At 42.2% G+C, this 22,849-nt stretch overlaps 2 protein-coding genes across 2 annotated transcripts in view; both read left to right on the forward strand.

Annotated features, from left to right (window-relative positions):
* The first annotated feature begins 324 nt into the window (after positions 1-324).
* Positions 325-22,849, forward strand: part of LOC311185017 (YY1-associated factor 2) — an 81,186-nt gene continuing 58,661 nt past the window's right edge. Inside the window, exons 1-2 of the mRNA XM_084255368.1 lie at positions 325-391; positions 726-851. Coding sequence (XP_084111494.1) covers positions 366-391; positions 726-851 — 152 coding nt within the window. The 5' untranslated portion in view covers positions 325-365. The remainder of the gene's footprint in view (positions 392-725; positions 852-22,849) is intronic.
* YAF2 (YY1 associated factor 2) lies at positions 1,510-2,688 on the forward strand (the record flags this gene model as incomplete). The annotated part of the gene is given in 3 exon segments (XM_084254840.1): positions 1,510-1,590; positions 2,340-2,470; positions 2,472-2,688. Coding segments are annotated over 3 exon segments (321 nt in total). The 3' UTR covers positions 2,581-2,688.

Raw genomic sequence — 22,849 nt, forward strand, 5'->3', positions numbered from 1 at the left:
GCCCGCGCCGAGGGGCTCGGAGCGCCGCGGCGGGGGTGGCGGCCAACCCCGGCCCGGGACGCGGCGGGGCGCGGCGGCCACCCCCGCGCGCCCGCGCGCCCGCCCGGGACTGGCCGCGGGTGCTGGGCCGCGCCGGCCGCGTTTGAAGTCTCCGGCGCGGCCGCTGGTTGGCGGCCGCCGGTCACGTGGGCAGGAGTTTCCCCGACAGCTGGCGGCTGCGTGGGCTCCGGCGGCTCCGAGCTCCGCGGCGCGGCCTTCCCCGCCCCCTCGCCCGCGGCTCCCCCGCCCGCTTCCGCCCGGTTATTATCCGGCTATTGACAAACAGCGGCCGCGGCGGCGACCTCGCGTGCGTCGGCAGCCGAGCCATGGGAGACAAGAAGAGCCCCACCAGGTAACGGCGCCCGGGCCCCGGCCCGGCCTGGCCGGCCGCTCGGCCCTCGCCCGGGCTGCGGGCGGCCGGGCGCGGACGGGGGCGGCGCCGCGGCCGCGCGAGGGGCCGGCGCGGCCGCCCACAATGGAGCCGCGATGGCGGCGGCCGGCGCGCGGCGCGGGGTCCGCGCGGCGGCCGCCCCGAGGCCGGCGCCCCTCCCCCCCGGCCTGGCGCGGCGGCCGGGCCCGCGGGGCGGGGGGCGGGGGGCGCGGGGCGGGGCGGGCGGCGGGGCGCGGGGCCGGGCGCGGCCTGCCGGTGACCCCGCGCGGCGTCGTGTCCGGGTTGTGTCCCGCAGGCCGAAGCGGCAGCCGAAGCCGTCCTCGGATGAGGGCTACTGGGACTGTAGCGTCTGCACCTTCCGGAACAGCGCCGAGGCCTTCAAGTGCATGATGTGCGACGTGCGGAAGGGCACCTCCACCCGGTGAGTCGCCGGCCCGCGGCGCCCGCCCCGGGGACCCCGCGCCGCGGCGGGAGCGGGCGAGACGGGCGCCGGCGCGCGCGGAACGGGCTGCGCCGCGGGCGAGGGCGCTGAGGGGAGTCCGTCAGTCAGTCAGTCCGTCCGTCCGTCCGTCCCCGCGGCGCTCGCCCCCGCGGTGCAGTTGGCGTCGCGGGGGGCATCGCCACCCCCAAGCGCACCCTCGGGGGAGCGCGCTGGCTGCATTGTTGTGAGAGTGTGGAGGAGTCGGGGGAATGCGGAGTCCTCTGAGGCGCCGCCGGCGAGCTTTCATGTCAGCGCTCGCTTTCAGAAAGTGTGTGGTGCTCGCCTGCACAATAGGTTAAACTTCTTTTTGACGTCCCGGCGTTGGGAAGGGTCACGTCTAGGTTCTGTGGAGGGTTTTTTTTTTTTTAATTCCCGTTCTGTGATGTTTGGTAAATAAGTAGTTGGAGGTGAGCCCAGCCCCCGGGACACATTTGATCCTGAAGGATCTGGAGATGTTTCGTGTGATTAAATGGCAGTCTCTTGGACTTCACATGAGTGGACGTGATCTCGGCCTCTCTGCAGGCTTTATTTTCTTGGAAACTTGCAGTAGACTAACTCAGTCTTTCAAAAAGGCACTTGCGTAGATGACTTAAAGTGGATGAAGAAAATCGTCCAGAAAATTCAGTCAGGGACATTCTTGCTCTGCCAGCTCTTAGAAATCTTTTGCCTTTCTGGGAAGGTAACCTTAGGATTAACTCATTGCAATTTGGTTATCGATAGCCTCATACCTGGATAATTTATTTTGCCAATACAGCGTCTGTTAGAAATTAAATTTTCATGATTATAATTTATTTTTTACAGAAAGCCCACCCAACGTAGGCATAAGATTTAAATATTCAGTAGAAGTTCGCTTTCTAAAAATGAAACAACTGGATTTTTTAAACACTATTTATAGTATTTTCTTAAAATTTGAAATGTGGAGCCAGAAATAGTTGGCAGTAACTTAAAAATTTAAAATTGCTCAGTGAAGCTAGTTGCTGTTTACATACTTGTCTTTTTGTAAGTCGTAATATGCTTTTAATATAGTAATTCCCATATATATTGGGTAAAATACATTAAACATTTTCCAGGACATCCTTTAAAAAGCAGATTTTCAAACATCTCCTAAAATTTGAGGGAATGTCACAGCACATTCTAAAAAAAAGTACCTGTTTGTTAAAATGAATGTGGTAACTATTTTTGGACCAGTGGTTTAAGTATTTTGAAAAGTAGTGTATCTTTATGTCTTTATGTCTGTATTGTAGACGTGGATTTTGTTTAGGTTATATATGTGTTAGTGCTCTGTACTGTTCTGAATGCTCAAATAGCAATTTTCAGAAAATTCAGTTTCTGGAGGCAGGAACTTTAAAGTGCAGACAATTATTATAATCGTAATCTCTAGTACGATGTTGTTGCTTTTTTTGTCATTCCCTTTCTATTTTCTTGTAGCCACTAGAAAAATACTTGAACTGGAATAGCCTGTATGTTTATTTGCAAGACAGCAAGGAAGGGGGGATACTAGTGTCCTACTCCACAGCCAGTCTTGAGGTTAGAGGAACCCTGAGAAATAGAATGGCAGCTCAGAAGAGAAGAACAGGCTGAACTCCTGGCACCTGGAAAAAGAAGGAATCTGATGCACAGGAGAGTTGGCCCAGGACAGAAAAGTGAGCCTACTTTAACAGAGGCTTGAGGCCCACATAGGGGCTCCTCGCATTTTTTTATTGGTACATCTAGTTCTTATAGATCCAGTTTTTAGTGGTGGACACATTACTTGAGGTGGACTCAGAGAAGCATTGTCATTTGGATTGAAACTGAAGAGGCTCTGGGCAACTCACCAGAAGTCTAAGGGACACTGTGTTCCTTAAAGTCTACACCACGACCCTCGCAGCCGCTTCCTTCCTCTCTCTGAACTGTCTCTTCTGTTTTGATTTTGGCCCTATGTGAAATAAGAGCTCTCATTTCTCTGTTATCTGTTATTTTCCTACCCCTATTTCTAAAATATAAAGTGAGACTCATGTTTGCATAGAACATTAGAATGGAGTCTCTGATAACGTTAGAAAAACAGGATTAAAAGTCTGCAGAACACTGTTAAGCTGAAGTTTCAGGAGTTGAAAGAAATAATTCTCTGCAACTGACACATTGATTAGCAGTTATTGTAATTGCAGGGGTGAGGTTGGCTTTCACCAAAGCAGGGATGGGGTAGCTGAGGCACAGATGATGCCCTCTGCTAGGACTGGTCTGCTCTGTAGGGCAGAAGTCCCTAGGTCAGACTCACCTTCCATCTGCTTCTGTCTCACTCGCCAAATGTGAGACCAGTTCTAAGCCATCCTAGACATTTGAAAAATCTTTTTTAAACCTCCAGAGAAGGTGAAGTCCACGGCCTGTCTTTCAAGTCTTTGCTGGCAATTTTTTCCCCCTGAAAGAATAGCTACTTCAAATCTTTGTATTACAACAGAAGAGCCCTTCCTCTGACTACACGCTGGGTAGGTCATGTTTTTCTGCAGAATAACTGTCTAGAATGAAATGAGGTTACGTCCATAGCCGTTTTCAAATTAAAATGTGATCCGAAGGAGCAATAGTTCATAACTTGACTTAGTTTTCACATTTCTGCCACTTCTATGAATTTCAATTTTGTGTTGGTTGGCCTTCATTACTTTAAATTTGGTCAATCTCTTTTTTCATCTGGACTCTATCACCAGATCATACAGGTACCTGAGGCTTTCTGCATTGTGCTTTTCTAGGAGAAACAATGTTGTGCTTTTGTTGGAGAAATAATGATAAATGTCTGACAAAAAAAGTACAAAGATAAAACCATAGGAACAAATTATTATCAGAGTTATCATGTCTTCATCTTTTCATCTCACTGTCTTAAAAGGCAGTGAGTGTCTTAAATATAAAACTGAGAAACTTTAAGAAATCTGTTCTGAATCATCAGAGAAAATGAAAGACAGTGTAGTCTGGTGATCTGAGACATGGATGATCACTGGGTTAGACAAGCATCTTATTGACACTTATTCATATAGTAATAGCAATTGCTACTTAATTCACAGGGCAAATATTTAGAAATGCAAATGAGTTATTTGTTTTGGTTTTGACCTATGATCTAAATGGGAACTTATAAACCACCTAGTCTATAGCACACTTTCAAGTATAATCTCAAGTGTAACAGGTAGTGGTAGATTTCCTTGGAGTAAATTCCAGTAGTGCCTTAGGTTTCTTAGGGATGTTACTTTCCAGAACAATGGAAAAGGCTGCACATAGTAGAAAGAGCACTGGGCGTTAGGCTAGGAGCAAGCTGGGTTCCTGTCTCATTGCAACCATTCATTCTCTGTTCAGCACGTGATTATCGACTATCTTATCTTATACAAGGGCTGAGCTGAATACTGAATGTAAAATGGTAAGCAAAATAGACGTTTGTTTCTCTTATAAAATTTTACGATTCTGTTGCAACTTTGAATTGCACCAAATTTTACACATGAGGTAGTGTTAGTAAACCTTTGAGGGGAAGCCAAAGAGGTGGAACTTTCCCATTTTTTTTTAAAAGTGTTTATAACTGAACACAGTATTGTGGTTAAATGTAAAAAGAATGAATTATTTCAGTTTCTATAAAATGGGAGTCAGTGGTATTAAGTTCACATTTTGAAGCAACCTTATCTGGTGAAAACCTCCCAATATCATTGTTGTCTTGTCATACCTGCTTTCTAGCTTCTAATTTGGGATTTGGTGGGTTCTCCTTGACTGTTGGTGTGGGAATGGGAGAAAAAAATGGAGGACCGTCTCAGTCAGTCCGTTTTTCAGAAATGCAGTGCTCCTGAGCCTCTCTCCCCTGTCACTGGAGCCTTTCCAGCTACTGCACAGTTGTTGCTCAGAGACTCCTGATTCTAAGAGGTTGCTTGGTTGATTGGTTTTCCTCTCTGTTATTTTGGGTTAGAGGAGCATGTAGGTTTTATTGCTTACAGAAAAATTTGGAAAGTGATTAGTGTCTGGATAGTCCAGGGTAGTAATTTTCAAAGTGTCCTGTCAACCCTGGGGGGCCAGGAGACCCTTTTGGGGAGTCTGTGAGGTCCAGACTATTTTCATAAATCATACTAAGATGCTATTCACCTTTTTCACTGTATTCGCGTTTGCAATAGTGGTACAGAGGCCATGGTGGGTAAAAAGGCTGTGACTCCTTAGTATGAATCAAAGTGGCGCCGAAATATTGGCCATCTTCATCACTGTGGGCATGCAGTAAAAATAACTCCAGTTTCACTTAAGGCTATCCATGGTGAAGCAGTGAAAGTTGCCAATTTTATGAAATCTTTTCCAGTATTTTGTCTGATGGACTGATTGGGAAGGACAAGTAAAGCACTCTGCTGTGTGGCAAGGCCCTGTGGTTGATTTGAGGGAAGCCCTTCCATAGTTTGAACTGCAAACAAAACTAGCTCCTTTTTTCATAGAACATCATTTTTTACTTGAAAGAATGTCTGGCAAACCGTGGTTACTTAGACTTGGATAGTTCGCAGATACTTAACTCACTGAGTCTGTCACATCAAGGAAAACAATGGAGTGTGTTTGTTGCCAATCATAAACTTTGGCTTTCATGGGAAAATTAGAATTTTTGAAAACATGTAACCACTACAGTGTGCTTAAGAGGTTCCCAGTGCTTTGACAGTCATAAAGGAGGCGGTGATGTCAACCAATGTAGCATCTGATACTGTATCATGAAATTGGTCAATATTTGCAAGACCTGAATAACTCATTGAACTAATACCTGGATGATGTTACAAAACCACATGTGGTTGATACATTCTAAGTAAAAATAAGTGTGTGAAAACTTAGTTGTGTTTTCACATTGCACATGCAGCTGAACTTTGAACAACAGTTACTTGTGTGTTTTTATGTAGTATCAGAGGAGTATCTGCAGTTATTTGAAGAGGCTATTGAAATACTCCTCCCTTTTTCAAGTACAAATCTGGAGGAATCCAGATTTTCTTTATATTCTCAAACCAAAACACCATATTGCAACAAATTGAGAAAGCAGATATGACAGTCCTGTCTACTGTTAAGCCAGATAGTAGTTTTATAAAAATACACAACTAATACATATATTTAATTTTTTCCCTCAGTTTTTAATTTATATTTATTTCTAATATAGTAGTCTGATAAGTAAGACCCACTGAAACAAATGCTTTTGACTTTTGAGAGTTTCCCTCTTAGCTTTGCCTTCAATATACAACAGACTGACTTCATCAGGCATTCGTTTTCCTTCCTTTGTCCTTTGAGTGTTGTCTTTCTGATAATCTAGTGATCTAGTTATGGCACGCAGTGGTGACTTCTAGTCGTCTTTCCATGTCACCGCCAGTGTATTTGATGTTGACCTTTAAACTTTCTTAATAGACATTCTCCTTCCTTGATCTGGTAGCACTGCTTTACCCAGTTTTCCTTATGAAACGAGGATCTTGCCTCTGAAATCAGTTTCTGCCTATCTGAACCTGGCTTCTTGTCTGTGTTTCTTACTGTATGTGACATAGGCCTTTCTGGAACCTAAGCTAGGAACCACCTATTGTTTCAACTGTGAGTCCCTTTATTGCCTCTCATGTGCAGTTGTCCTCAAGATTGTCTCTCAAATTGGCCCCTTTTCCAATTTATGTCCCTTAGTATAGAAGCCAGCATTACTTCTCTCTTGGAATATTGGACAAATTGATCTGTTCACCAGAATGCTGCTAATGTCTTCTCTGTTGAAATCTGCCTGATTATGTTGGTTCCTGTATTAAAAAAAAAAAAATCTAGACCTCTCATGACTACTGAATCAAGATTGAACTCCTGAGCATGGTATTCAAGGTTATTATAATTCATTACTTTTCTAGTTTTATTTCCTTCCTTGAGTCCCAATCAGTCCTATGCTGTATCAGCACTAAAGTATTTTTATCAGCGCTAAAGTATTTTTATCAGATAGTTCTTTTTTTTCACATTTTAAAACTACAGGTTTATTAGGAAAAGGAGAAAAGAGAGGCACCTGTACAGTCACAGGTGGGCAGGAGAGCTGCTGTTCCTGTTGCACCCTTTGAAAGGTTTGGAAAAAGAAACACCTGCATAGTCACAGGCAGGCAGGAGCGTTGCGTCTTCTCATGGAACTTCCTAAAAGGAGTCCTCTGAAAGAATTCTGTGGGATTCCTACCCTCACCCGCAGCCAGCAAACTTACTGATTCAATCTATCCATGTCTATGTCATTATTCCTCCTAGAGAATTGCCATATTGTCCTGTAATTGTCTGGATGTTTAACTCCCCTACTGCACAGAGGCCGTCTCAGCTTACTTTGAGCAAGTTGAGACGGTCCCTGTGAGCAAAGGTCCTGGAAGATTGTAGGAATTTAATAAACTTTTTCAATTACTGGCCCTTTAAATTTAATGATTACTGTTTGACACCAAGTATTGCTTTTCCAATAATTTTCCAGACTATTTTGTCCATAATTTGTGTTACTGTTATTTCAACAATGATATTATATACCTTTGCATTTTATGGCATGATTTTGGGAAGCTGTATGTCTATTTTTTTTAATTATCTCATTTATAGCCATTAGGTCTTGTTATTTCATGTAGTCTATGTAGTACATCTAAATATGGGAGATCTTTTTTTGAGTAAACTATTGAGGTCATGAAGGAATATAGCACATTATGAAATACATTTTATTCCTCTTAATTTGTAAGTTTTCTGTTGAATAATTTTTATAGTTAAGATAGTTGACATTGAAGACCTATCAAAAACTAAAATATGTTAAACATAGATTTATGGTATTCGAGATTGTTTGATGATTAAGAAATTGTTTAGAATTCAGATTTTGCATTTAACTGTATTGAGTTTAAAGTTAAATCAGAACTAATTAAGCCTAATTACAATTAAAATTAAAGTAATTTTTACCTTATGATAAAGATAGTATTTTATTTGTGAACTTGTTACTCTTAAAGATAAATCAGTTACATAAATTACCATATGCTTATATATAGCAGTTAGGCAGACATTAAGAAAATAATGGGAGGGCCTCCCCTGGTGGCACAACGGTTGAGCGCTGGGCAGCTTCTGCAGCCCCGGTTCGTTCCCCGGCTGCCAGCGAGGATCCCACACACAAAAAATAATAATAATGGGATATTTTGTGCTTCTTTACTCTTGTCTAGAGTCAAATCAACAGGAGCAGTTGCTAATATTTTTCTAGAATTCTGATGTTTTGCCTGTTTACAGTTTTTAAAACCAAGCTCACACGTCTCTTCCCTGTGACATTTTCTCAGGCTATCCCAAAATAGTCTTCCTTGGTCCTCGTTTTCTTTATTGAGGGAACACTGGTTTTACAACGCTGTATGTGATTTAGGGGAGTAGGCTCACACATCCACAGGTGTATGCCACCATCCACCCATCAAAGCACCCGCAGCCCTTTACCATTGGTCCCCTTCTGCCTGGGTTCCTGTCCCCACTTTCCCTCACCCCCCTTGCCTCATTCTGCAGTCATATGTCTAGGATTTGTTTTGGTTTAGTTTTGTCAGTTCCTTTGTTTTGCTTCTTTGTAATCCACATGAGTGAAATCATCTGGTATTTTGTCTTTCTCTTTCTGACTTATTTCTTCCAGTATCACCCACTTCAGTTCCATCTGTGTTATTGCAAACTGTGTGTATCTTTTGTTCATACCTCTGATTGTGAGCCCATGTCTCGCCAGCATTTCCTCATAAACCCAGGCACCCTTTCTGTCTTTGTCAAGAAGCTTGATCTTCTCTCAAATGACCAGTTATCCAGAGAGGAGAGATGTTTTGATTGAAGCTATGGGAGTAGTTCTGTTCTCTTTCTGAATAGTGTCCCACAATCAACTTATGGTGCTTACCTTTGTTATATGATTTAGCATTTATTATTTTTTTTTTAAGATTTATTTATGCATACAAGAGCTGGGGTGTAGACCAGAAGTATGGAGAGGTGAGAGGATTCACCAGGGACAGAGCAGGGAGCAGAATAGGCAGATGTACCAAAATACACTGCTGAGGGGAGCAGCGGGCTAGTCAGGAGAGATCTGTCGCACCATTTGGGTAGCTCCCTGGCTGGGGGTTGAATCCGTGCTGCAGTGGCTGCTAACAACCTCATAGTGCTGAGACGTAACCCTTTGCGCCACCAGGGAGGCCCCTGATTTAGCATTTCTATTTCTGTTACATGGATGTGTTAACGCTCTTGTTAAGCTAAGCATTTCTTGAGGAAAATGAGTTTTTATTATCTTTTTCTGAAGCTGCTTTTCAAAGTGCTTGTGAAATAATAGATGCTTGAGAAAGGTTTGTTGAAGAAGGGATAGAAGTTTTTTGTAAACTTTGAAAAAGTTAGAATTCTGATACAGGTCATGTCAATCATGAGTAAATGGTGAAACAAAATTCTGGAGTTCTGCATATTCTTACTGGTACATAGGTGCTCAGAATTATGTTAGGACTACAGAATTGTGGAGGAAACCTAGTCCTGGCCCACTAAGAGTTTGAATTCCAGCTTGTATGCTAATGAGTCAACAGAGGAAGCAATTCAAAATTAATTTTTCAATGAAGTCCTAGTTTTTGGAGAACTCCTATGCTCAAATTAAGTATGATATCAATTATTTTTGTGACTGTTTTCTCCAGAGCATGCTTGGTACTTCATCATTCCAGACACCATCTCTCTTGAGAATAAAATAATTTTATAATAGAACTACATTATTGAATTTAATGTTTCTTCAGTTATCTTGTTGGTGATATTGGGAGTGATCTTTTGTATGCTACTCAGTTTTCTTTCCTTTTCTTTAAAAAACAGGGCCTCCCCTGGTAGCATAGCGGTTGAGCGCTGAGCTGTGAAGCTGCCCACAGCCTCTGCTGCGCTGGTTCTGTTCAATCCCTGGCCACTGGCGAGGGTCCTACATGGCGTGCAGACCTCTCCTGCCGCTCCCGCTACTCCCCTCAGCAGTGTATTTCTTCAGTCTGCCTGTTCTGTTCCCTGCTCTGTCTCTGGTGAATTCTCTCACCCTCCTGCGCTTCTGACTGTACCCAGTGCTTGTATAAATAAATAAATAAATAAATCTTAAGAAAAAAAACCATTGAGGGCTTCTCTGGTGGTCTAGGGGGTTAAGGCTCAGCACTATCACCACTACAGCCTGAGTTCGATCCCCAACCAGGGAGCTGACCCACATGGCACAGCAGACCTCTCCTTTCTCACTCTCTGCTCCCCTTAGCAGTGTATTTCAGTAGATCTGCCTGTTCTGCTCCCCTCTCTCTCTCTGGTGAAGCCCCTCACCCCCTGCACCTCCGGCCTACACTCAGTTCTTGGATACATAAACATAATTTTTTTTTTTTAAAAAAAAGTATTCAAATTTTTGTCATTGTGACTTCGATAGTAAATTCTTAACCAGTGTTTATTGAATACCTACTGGTTTTGTTTATTGGCTTTCAGGGTTGCTAAAAACTCTAAATATATGTGATCTGTGATTGATAATCATTATTTAAAAATATTCAGTATTCACTCCATTCTGTGTTACTCCATTTCATAATATTGCTTATTATGAAAAACACAGACATTAAGAATTTTAGAGCTGGAAGGAATCTCTTAAGAGCTTCCAGAGTTTTTAGTCATTTTCTGAGACTAGTTTTTAAAATTACTTGAAACCTTAATGACAGAAAGATAAAGATAATCTCAGAGGGAAGATCTTATGGAGTAATCAGAGTAGTGTGATGTTGTTTTTTATTTTTTTTTTTTTTATTTATTTTTTTTTTTTTAATTTTCTAGAGGCATGTCTTATTTATTTATCTATTTGTTTGTTTGTTTGGTTTATACATGCACTGGGTACAGTCAGAAGCCGGGAGGGTGAGAGAATTCACCAGAGCCAGAGCGGGGAGCAGAGCAGGCAGAAGGACCGAAGTACACTGCTGAGGGGAGCAGCGGGCGGCAGGAGAGGTCTGCGCGCCATGTGGGACCCTCCTCCGGTGGCCGGGAAGCAGCCGGGGATCGAACCGGTGCCACAGAGGCCACGGGCAGCTTCGCAACCCAGCGCTCAACCGCTGCGCCACCGGGGAGGCCCTGATGTTGTTTTTTAAATGTCTAAAATGGGTAGAGGCCACTATTGTTTGCAAATCCTTATTTGGGATTTTCTTGCAAAGTGTGGTGGATTCAGGTTGTGATATTATCATAGAGAATTACTAACTAATATGTAGTGGTCTGCTGGATGAGTTTTCTCCTTTTTTATTTTTTATTTTTGGGAACTCATGGCTCTAACCAAATATTCTCTTGACATATAAGAAAACAGTCCTAAAAAGGTTGTGTTTTGTTCAAGGTCAGTAGCTGGTTAGTGTCAGGTTCAGATTTCTGGATTTCTAGTTAATTACCTTGCTGTGGTCGCATTTCAGTTTGCTAGCTAGCAGCCTCTTCAGTTTTCTTGTTTGTTTTTCTTTTAAGAATGTCTTCTTGCAGTTTTCATTATGCCTAGATCTAGTTCTGTATATTTTAATAACTTCTGACATTAAATTTAGTACTTATAAGTAATAGAAGAACTTTTATTAAATGCTGGGTTAGCAGCATAGTGGAGGAAGAATAAAATGTCTATCAATTATTTCCCTTTGTTAACTAACTTGAAGTACAAATGTTAAATTTCAATTTGATGTTTTTTCTCATTAATATAACATTTGTTTATATTTCTTTTTTTAATTTAAATATATTTTACATCATTGTTCATTTCTGTGCAGTGTTTGCTTTTTCCTCTCAGGTGTCATTCTTGTAAGAGTCCCACCACTAAGTCACCTGTGCACCATCACCATAGTCCCTTGTGCTCTTACCTCCCCTGGTTTGATCCCTCTGCCTCTCCCTCCCTTGCAGAATGTCTCTGATTTATAGTTGCCCGCTAATTTTGATTTTTTATGATTACTGTTATTTCCCCCCCCCATCCCTTTTTTGGTTCCCCTATATTCCTCCTATAAGTGAAACTATCGAATATTTTTCTTTTTCCTTCTGGCTTATTTCACTGGCATCATCCCTTCCAGCTCCATCCACATTGCTGTGAATGGCACAAGTTTATCTTTTTGATCGCTGAGTAGTATTCCATTATGTATATAGACCACACCTTCTTGATCCAGTCATTAATTTTTAGGCATTTGGGTTGTTTCTTTCACTTTGAAGTTTTATAGTAACATTTGTTGTGCATATATCCTGACTTCTTTTTTTTTTTTTTAAGATTTATTTATTTATACAAGAACCAGGGTACAGGCCAGATATGCGGGAGGGTGAGAGGATTCACCAGAGACAGAGCGGGGAACAGAACAGGCAGACTGACAAAATACAGTGCTGAGGGGAGCAGTGGGCAAGCCAGGAGACGTCTGTTTCGCCATGTGGGATGCTTGCCGGCCGGCCGGGATTGAACCCACACTGTGGAGGCTGTGGACAGCTTCACAGTGTGGCGCTCAACCACCTGCACCACCAGGGAGGCCCCATATCCTGACTTCTTTGACATCAGTTTGTTTAGGAGAAAAATTCCAGTAAATATTATTTTCCTCCTTTAATTTGTGAAATAGATGCTAATAATTATTAATATAATAGCTCATTTTATGTTTTATATATATATTTTGGACATGTGAGTTGAACCACTTCAACTTTTCATGTTTTGTAGTCTGGCTAAGGTGCTTTTGGCACAGTCATATATGTGGGTGTATAGATGGTACATGTAGATGTATCTCTCATATGTAATAGGATGTACAAGATACAGTCAACCTATAATATCAGCAGACAGATACTATTTGATGCCAGAGAAGTAGTTGCTCATAAATAGAGATGGAGGTGAATTTGTAGAGTGGGCAGAGTTGTTTTGCCCTTCTTTCATCTTTTCCCCCCTTTTTGCTATTTAGGGAGGAGACCCAAAGTCTGCTCCCTAGTATTCATTTCTACTATCTTTAAATGCTTTTTTTTTTCTTTTTACTTTTTAAAAATACTTTGTATTTTTTTATTTATACAATAGCTGGGATACAGGCCAGAGGCATGGGAGGGTGAGAGGATTCACCAGAGACAGATTGGGAAGCAGAACAGGCAGACAGAATGAAAGCACTGCTGAGGGGAAGAGCAGGCACGACAGGAGAGGTCTCCCACTCCATGTGGGAATCTCCCTGGCCAGCCAGGAATCAAACCCGCTCTGCAGAGGCTGCGGACAGTTTCACAGTGCTGCGCTCAACCTGCTGTGCCACCGGGGAGGCCTCTAGCCTATCTTTAAAAATGTTCTGATTCTTTCATTTTCTTCATTTCACAACTTCCTTCACCATTTTCTCCACATCTTCTTTTACTAGAAAATCTTTTCTTTTTTACATAAATCTGAATAAGGTAATTATTTCAAGTGTGAATATGAATTACCGGGACATAGCAGGTAGTGTTACCATTCCCATTAAGATAGTTATTTTATTTTATTTTTTTTTGTGGGACCCTTGCCGGTGGCCAGGGAACGAACCGGCGCTGCAGAGGCTGCGGGCAGCCTTGCAGCCCAGCGCTCAACCGCTGTGCCACCAGAGACACTCTATGGGGGGTGGGGGGCGGGGAAAGGAGGGCTTGGGGTCAAAATAAGGGGGTTGTAATTGTACGGGGAATATAAAAAATAAAATTTAAATAAAATGTGAAAAAAAAATGCCAAGAAGCTATTTAAAAAAAAAAAAAAAAACCCGCAGTGGGGATGTCATCTCACACCTGTGGGAATGGCCTAAAAAAATAAAATAAAATAAAATAATGACTCTTTCTGAAGATAAAGTATTGCATGTTCCTTGAAGACGTCAAAGAAATACTATGTGAAGGAGAAAGCAGAAAATCTCCCCACCCTCATGATGGCTGTCCAGCCAGAGGGCCTCTACTTCTAAAATGTTGTGTTTCCTTTCTTTTTTATGTGTGAATATGAGCATTTAAAAGTAGAACCTGGGCCTCCCTGGTGGTGCGGGGGTTAAAGACAGAGCACTATCAAGCTATTGGCAGCAAGGAGTTCAATCCCCCGCCAGGGAGCTGACCCACATAGGGCAAAGCAGACCTCTCCTGTCTTGCCCGCTGCTCCCCTCAGCAGTGGATTTCAATTGATTGCCTGTTCTGGTCCCCTCTCACCACCCGCCCTCCCCCCATCTTTGGTCTACACTGCAATTCTTGGATGCATAAATAAAGAAATCTTTAAAAAAAAAAGTAGAACCTGAGGTAGCTCTCCTTGGAAGAATGAGAGAAAGGAGACTTTGTTTTTTTTTTGTTGGTGGTACAGTCTTTTTTCATTCAGGAAAAAAACCCAAACAGAAAACTGTTTCTAGCCACACAAGAAGGGGTTGCGAAGGGGGAGGCATCTGTCCTCATGGCCCCAGCCCCCAACCCATGTGCCTTTGCTGGCAATAAGGAGTGTGGGGTAATAGCCCCCAAGTAAAGATGGCATATGTTTGTGTATGGGTGATAGAGAGGTGCAGATGCAGTGGGGGGAAGTACAATTGAGGTCAGTTCTAGGCGTGTCATGGGGGCGAGGCCATTTCACATGGTTCTTGTTGACCATGCCACCGTGGACACCTGTGCTGTCTGTGGGACTGTGTCCTGGCAGGCCTGGTATAGCAAGAAGATGGATACTCTAAGCCAGAGTCTCCCCTGCTTCCCATGCCCCCTTGTGTCTGGTCGTGATCCTCTCTGTTGCCTCAGTGTGTTTCATAAACCCTGGTCCTAAAGAATATTTGAAAATAAGAAGCCAATAAAGCTTGGGAAACACTGAGAATCAGATCGTGGAATTTAATAAATTAAAGATTCTGGGCTGTCACCCCATTGAGCTTGTTTTAACTTACTGTTTGAGCAGTTCTCAATTTTATTTAATCTGGGTTTTTCTCCCTAAATTAGAACACAGTGGACATGCTGTTCTGTGGGCCCTTCCTGTTGAAGTGTGGTCCAGAGACTGAGTGGACCCTGTTAAAATGCAGGCCCTGCCAAGGGGTACTGAGTCCCATGCTGCTTTTTAACAGGGTCCTTGCATTATTTACGAGCACACTAAATTTTGAGATAATGAAGATAATGAAGCAGGCAAGGCTCTGAATTATTTTTTCCATCTGAGCTGCCTTTTCCAAGGGGTGTTTCCCTCCCTTTTTAGGGTGCAGGCAGGGGCAGGCCCCTGTGGGCATGTGGCAGACATGCCCATACAGGCATGTGAATCTTGGGGGTGTGTCTCAGTTTATGGTGCCCCTTCTCCATTTGACCAACTCTTCCCTCTGACTGTAACTCTTATGTCCAGAAATGCCGCCTCTGTTAATACATCCACCTCCCTCTTAGCCACCTCCTAATGTCCAGGCGTGAGCATCCATTCCTGCAACCATTCAATTCAGGGCTGCTGGGTGATGACAAGTCATGGGAAGGGAGAGGTTAGGAGGAAATGGGTTCTCTTAGATGGGTTCACTTAGTTAGCCTCAAATAACAAGTTGCTTTTAGTTTTGAAGAGACCTGGTGTTTTGCAGGCCATGAGTTGTGTTAACTGCAACTCTGAGGTCTCATGGAATTGCCTTAGTGCTGCCAGTAGGAGCAGGTGGTAGGGCCCAGAGCTTCCCACTCCTCTTCCGCTGCATTGCCTGTGTTCTTAAGCATTTTACTTAATATGATTTCTCTTGTTATTTCCTATCACAAAGTTCATATTTTTAGAATTGAAAAAAAAATTTATTTTGCATCCAAGAACTAGACTGTAGGCCAGAGGTGCAGGGGGTGAGAGGATTTACCAGAGACAGAGTGGGGAGCAGAACAGGGGATCTACTGAAATCCACTGCTGAGGGGAGCAGAGGGCGAAAGAGGAGTGGTCTGGTGTGCCATGTAGGTCAGCTCCCTGGTGGGGGTGGAACTCAGGCCTTAGTGGTAACACCTCTGAGACGCAAAACCCCCCCCCCCGCTCCCCCCCCTCCCGCTTCCTCCCCCCCCCCCCCCCCCCCCCCCCCCCGCCGCCCCTGGCCACCAGGGAGGCCCCTATCATAAATTTTCCGGGGGGGAAAAAAAAATCATTGGCCTCTTTTGTCTACCATCCAAATTCTTTTCCTTTCTTCTTCTTCTTCTTCTTCTTTTTTTTTTTTTTTAAAGAATTTTGCATATAAGAGCTGGGGTGTAGGCCAGGGGTGGGGGGGATGAGAGGATTCCCCAGAGACAGAGTGGGGAGCAGAACAGGTGGATTGACTGAAATCCACTGCTGATGGGAGCAGTGGGTGAGCCAGGAGAGGTCTGCTTTGCCCTGTGTGGGTCAGCCCCCTGGCCAGGGATGTAACTAGTGCTGCAATGGCTGCCTATAGCTTCCTTGTGCTGAGACTTAACCCTTTGCACCACCAGGGAGGCCCCTACCACCCAAATTCTTGCATTTAGCACAAGCTGAGGTATTTGTGGCTGTACTTCTTCAATTTCAGAGGGACGAGCTGATAATTAGTTTTCTATAGTGGCAGGAAGATTTGTAACTTTCTCAAAAAACCCTTTTCTTCTATCTTTCCATTCTTCTCATCCATCTTCTCCATAATTCTCTCTTTTTTTAAGATCAAGACTGGTAAAGCCCAGAGCTATGGAATCCTAGCATAGATGAGTAATGAACAGTTGTATTTACAGAGGAAAATATGTTGAATTCATAATGTCATCAAATTCTGCTTTTGGTAAAATTTAATAAAACTATTCCATCATCTATATGAATGTGGTTATTATATTTGGTCAGTATTCCCTTGTTGCCAATTTTCCATGAACTTAATGTCTAATCACAGGGCATTTTCCTTTGATATTTCTTGGTAATTTGTATTTTAATTGCACTTTTGTCATCATCCATTTGTATAGGATTTAATTATTCATATTTTTAGTGTAGGAAAATACATTTATTTTTTCCAGCTGCATATTTGTGTTTAATTTTTCTGTGTATATGGTATAATAATGGAAAACTAAAAAAGAAATAATTCAAGGTTTAAGAGTTTTCTGCACCTAACATGGGATAGTGGTTAAGAGTTTGGGCTCTGGAACTTCACTCTTTGTATTTAGCCACATTAACTGTGTGACTTTGTGAAAGTTTACTCAACTTTCGAGCCTTGGTTTTTTCATTTGTAAAATGAAGATAACAGTACTTACTCCATAGGGATAATGTGAGAATTCAATGAGAAAATTCCCGTTAATGAGAGAAAATCTTATAAATTATCTAACATAGGCCTGGCATATAATAAGACCTCAAAAAATGTTAGCTGACACAATCAGATACATGAGTGTTGTTATAATATGGACATCCCGATGAGGGCATAATGTCCCTTTTGGCCAATATGTGGGTTTTAATAGGGTAACTGCAAAAGCATACCAAGTATTTTTATTAAAAAAAAAAAAAAGAATGTTTCCACAAAACATTTCAAAGATACTTTTGTCTACTCTCCCTCTCCAAACCTGTGTATATGTGTGTATGTGTTTCCTAGTAACCTGAAGTGTAGTGTCACAGAAACCTGATAGAGAGTTTCGGGTCAAAATAAGGGGGTTGCAATTGTATGGGGAATATAAAAATAAAATTTAAATTAAAAAAAATTTGCTGTTTCTCCTGTTCTTCTGTCCTTCTGTCCTTGGTAATTTTTTTCTTATTCTTTTGGATTGCACAAGCATCTCTCTCAAGAAGTATTCGTTTGGAGCCTTCTGCCCACCTGTGTCTACACAGGTGTCTCTATTTTCCTTTCTTCTATTCCTAATAAATATGGTCTTTTAATGTAAAAAAAAATAAAGGAAACATTCCTTTATCCCTAGACCAGGAGGTATGCCCTTTGATTTATTCTCACAGCATTCTATGCAAAACATGATGTTTGTAATTTATAGGGTGTATTAGAAATAATTCATTCTTGTTTCTCTCTCCTTCCCTGGACTGCAGTGTCCTTGAGAAAGTACCGTTCGTTGCTGCTGAAATCCCATTTTAGTTTAAATGCCCACCTATTTGCCATTTATAGTCATAAATTCATAGGCTTTTTGGTGATGGTTATATGTGATAAATGTTTTGAGAACTTAGTATAGTTCTTAGTTAATAATAATTTTAAATAATATTAATAAAAATTCCCAATATCTTGACTACTGATAATGCTTAAATGAACTACATAGGCTGTTTATCATATTCTGGTTCTTTGATTTAAACTTTTCCACATCCTGTTTTTATTTATTTTTTTTTAATTAAAGTAACATTGGTTTACAATAATGTGTATGATTCAGAGACACAGGATCACATCTTCAGATGTATGTTACCACATCACACCCAAGGCCTGGGCTCTTTTTTTTCCTTTAAAAGATTTTCATTTATTTTATTTATTTTTGAGTAGAAGAACTAGAGTGTAGGCCAGAGGTATGGGGGGAGGTGAGAGGATTCCCCAGAGACAGAGTGAGGAGCAGAGCAGGTGGATCTACTGAAATCCACTGCTGAGGGGAGAGAGGAGAGATCTGCTGTGCCATGTGGGTCAGCTCCCTGGCCCGGGATCCAACTCAGGCCTTAGTGGTGATAGTGCTGAGACTTAGCTCCTAGGTTACCAGGGAGGCTCCAAGACACTTTTTTAAAGAACATTTTAAAAATTTCGTGAACCTGTGAATTATTCCCATTTTACTCAATAAAAGAATTTACACTAAGTTAACCTGCACATTCAACTGTGTTAGCAGTTTAAGATGTTTTCTTTTGCCATCAGTACAGAGCATAGTGGAAACCACAGTCAGTATCATTTCATTTGATCTTATGTCATGCTTGCTTGCTTGTTCAGTCTTTGCTAGAAGCAGAGAAACCATATGGTGGAAGCCATTCCACTAATCCAGACTTGAGACAGTAGTGGCCTGAACTAAGAAATTGGCAGTGGGAGAGAGAAATAGATTCTAGATATGTTCAGGAGAAAATTTATACAACTGGACGGAAGGCTGAATATGGTTGGGGAGATAGAAAATTGGATGGGTGAGAAGGAAGAATCAAGGATTAATTCCAGCATTCTGCTTTATTTAAGCAGTTAGGTTAATGGTCTTTTTTTTTTAATATTTATTTATTTATTTATACAAGCACTGGGCACAGTCAGAAGCACGGGAGGGTGAGAGAATTCACCAGAGCCAGAGCGGGGAGCAGAACAGGCAGAACGATGAAATACACTGCTGAGGGGAGCAGCAGGCGGCAGGACAGGTCTGCGTGCCATGTGGGACCCTCACCAGCGGCCAGAGATCAAACCGGCACTACAGGGGCTGCAGGCAGCTTCGCAGCCCAGCGCTCAACCGCTGTGCCACCAGGGGAGGCCCAGGTAAATAGTCTTTTATCTCACTGACATAATGTACACAGGAGGAAGGACAGGTTTGGGGGAAACTAATACTTAGCTGACTTTTAGATTCAGTTGGCTATTTCAGATACTGGGGGAAATCTAAGAGATCTATAAGGCAATTGGGTTTGTTGAATCTAAGCGTAGAAAGGAGAAGAAGGCTATAAATATGTATATGGTAGTTACTAGAATACATGACTGTGTGAAATAAGACCAGGAGTGGTGGGTAAGACATATCTGGAAGAGAATAGGCTGAATAGCATGAGAAAAGAAAGCTTAGGACCAATACTTGAGAAACATCACTACTCTTTTTGTGGTCGTGAAAGAACATCTCACAAAGAAGAAGAAAGAAAGGGAGGAAGAAGAAAAGTGAAATATAAATAAGAAACTCAGGAGTGTACTATGTTTCACAAGCAAAATGTCTTTAGAAGGAAGGGGTGTAGGGTCAGTTATCAAATGGCTTATACTTTCATCAGGCAAAATCTTAGGTTTCCCTTGTGTTTTATGTAATATCTGTTTTAACAAGCCTGACATTTAAATTTATATTTTAAGTTGTAACAAGACCATAATCTTGCTTAATGCCTGCCTTAAGTTTTTCATGATAGTTGTAACAGTTCTGTGCTCTATCTAAAGGCTAAAGGAGGCTAATATTGGTAGGTTGGAAGATGAGTAAGATAATGTTGAAGCGTGGTGACCTGAAATAAGCAGCCTGGGAGTCTTGAGTAATGTCCTTTATGCAACACAGTTCCTGGTAGGAATCTTGTTCGCTATTAACTATGAGGCAGAATGGACCTGGGGTGGGGATGGGGATCCCATGACTACTGATGCTTTACTCACTTCTTGGTACGAAACCACACAACTCACCTCTTGGTATGTAGCCACGTGATATCTGACCATGTACAGCTGCCAATGCAAACCCACCCGGAACTTTGCAGAAACTGAAAGTGCATATAAGCCCCTGACTTACTACAAACCAGGGCTCAGCCTTTGGATGCATATCTGCTGAGTCAGCACTGGTACAATAAACCTACTTCTTGTTAGCCCTGGTGTCAAAGTTTCCTTTGTGCCATATAACAATGTTAGTAACTAAGTTTGATTTTCAAGGAAAAGCCCTGTAATTATCTAGTAGTAGCTATCATTAAGTTTGCACTTCTGTAGGTAGGTCTTGATTGTAGCTGCAGAATTTAATAGGATTAATTTAAAAATTGGATTGATGTTGGTATCAAATTTTCAATAGCTGTTGTCAAAATTAGATCAATAATTTTGGTGTCAATAATTTTTCAGTAATAACTGTGGTAAATTTGAAGACTCTTGGAAAATTGCATAGTTTGTTGTGTGCAGGGGCATGTGTGGTTTTTAGAGGCCCTTTTGCTTTTAGGAGGAATGAATGAGCACTTGTTGATCAGCTAACAAGTAAATCCCAGCACTTTGTTTTGTTTTTTGTTTAAAGGTTATTTTTATTTATGCATCCAAGAACTGGGGTGTAGGCCAGAGGTGCTGGGGGCCGGTAAGAGGACTCACCAGATACAGAGTGGCAAGCAGAGCAGGTGAATCTACTGAAATCCACTGCTGAGGGGAGCAGCGGGTGAGACAGGAGAGGTCTGCTGCACCCTACGTGGGTCTGCTCTCCCTGGCTGGGGATCAAACTCAGGCCTTAGTGGCTGGTGATAGCTTGATAATGCTGAGACTTTTTAACCTCTACGTCACCAGGGAGGCCCCAAATCCAAGCACTTTGTTTAAAACTATATTTATAGGCTTGTGAATTGATGGTTGTCTGTGGAATTCACTGGATTTGATATGATTCTGGGTACTGTAAAATTTTGTGAATGTTGAGTAACAAGGTTATTCTTTAGAGCGTAGGCTGTAGTTTGAAAATGGTCACTATATTGAAATTTATATTAGAAAAATTTGCTGTTTTATACAATCACGTTTGTACATACATACAATCTCATATTTTAGAGGTTTTAAGAATTGATTTGAAAACTGCTGTAGGACTTAGAATCTGGTCAGGTTAATTTGAATATGATAATTAGAAAAGATGAGGAAAATAAAATTTCAGAGTAAAGGTTAGACTTTCTTATTGTGTTGACATAATTGTGGGCTTTGAAAGTATCATTTGCTGCTATTTTTGTGTATTACTTGGAGAATCACTGTGGTTGGTATATAAAGGACTGCGTGTAATGCTGCTGTCAGTTTGACTCTGGTTAGGAAACTGTTGAACTGGAAACTATTAGGAGTAGATGATATTGACAACAAAGGTATCCATTTTAAGATAGTTTATCAAAAATAAGGCGCTTATGTAAGGGATTAGGTGAACTGTCAAATCAAGTTAGCAAGATGAAACTGTTGTTGAAGATAATTTAATGTGGTTAAGTAACTTTCAGGAGAATGAATAGAATAGAAAATGACATAAAAGAAAAACCACCCAGCATTGACCACTGAACAGTGGCGAGTGTGGCAGTAGAGGGGACAAGGTGCTGGGAAGTGGGGGTGCTATTGATTGTTGCATGAGTGATGCTTTAGGGTAGCAATGTTGGCATCTTGAGATTCACTTCAAAAACCTTTTAACAGTAGTTCATTTTTTAAAACTTAGGTTGTGGGCACAGCATCCCGGTTCCAGGATTTTTGAACCTAACACCAGGAATCAAATTCAGAACTGGATGCTCCCCGTGCCCCCCCCATCAATTCATACATATGATTTTCCTTTCAGTTTGTTTTTATTTTTTTTAAAAAATTGTTATTTATTTATGCATACAAGAACTGGGGTGTAGACCAGAGGTGCTGGGGGTGAGAGGACTCCCAGAGCAGAGTGGGGAGCAGAACAGGTGGAGCTACTGAAATCCACTGCTGAGGGGAGCATCAGTCCAGGTAGGACATGTCTGCTGTACCATATGGGTCAGCTCCCTGGCTGGCATGGAACTCTTGCTGCAATGGCTGGTGATAGCTTGATAGCACTGAGACTTTAACCGCTGCACCACCAGGAGGCCCTTTGAGTTTTTTTTTTTACAATTAATTGACATTCACTTTGCTGCTTTTAGTTTAACACTAATTACTTTGTAATACTCTGTATTAGTTTATCAATGTGCACTGATATACTGATGTCCCCCCAAATATAATGGCTGAAAACAATAAAAACTTATTATTTTATGAATTCATTTTTTTGAGTTAGTAATTGAGAAGTAATGCAGCAGGTGGTTCCAGTTTAGAGTCTCGACTTAACTGAGGGAGGTTCACGGCCAGGCTCATCCACCAGGTTGTCAGCAGGCCTCGGGATGCTCTAGATAACAGTTTCTTGCCATGGGAGCCTCTCCTGGTGAGTTGCTTTGAATGTGGCAGCCTGCTTGCTCGAAAGCAGGATATCTGAGGAAGAACCCCCCCAAACAGAAAGCTTGGTCTTTTTATTTGGAGAACGACAACTCCTTATTTATGCCAAATCTTATTCCTCGGCAATGAGTCACTAAATCCAGCCCACGTTTGGGGGAGGAAGTTCTAGAAGGGTGTGTGTTCCCAGAGGCAGGGTCAAGGGAAGCATGTGGGAGCTGTTCTGTCCAGAGTTGGGCCTTTAGGGAGCTAGAGCTTATGTGCTGGTATCCTTCCCCTTAAGCTTTTCCAAACAGTTTGAATATTCGTATATTTACTATCAAATATCAGCAGAGAGCCTGGAGATGCACTGTTTTTGTCACATCTTCATCTTAGAATTTGTTAGGACATGGG

Source organism: Talpa europaea (assembly GCF_964194135.1).
Source record: "Talpa europaea genome assembly, chromosome: 15".
In the NCBI taxonomy this organism is placed as follows: domain Eukaryota; kingdom Metazoa; phylum Chordata; class Mammalia; order Eulipotyphla; family Talpidae; genus Talpa; species Talpa europaea.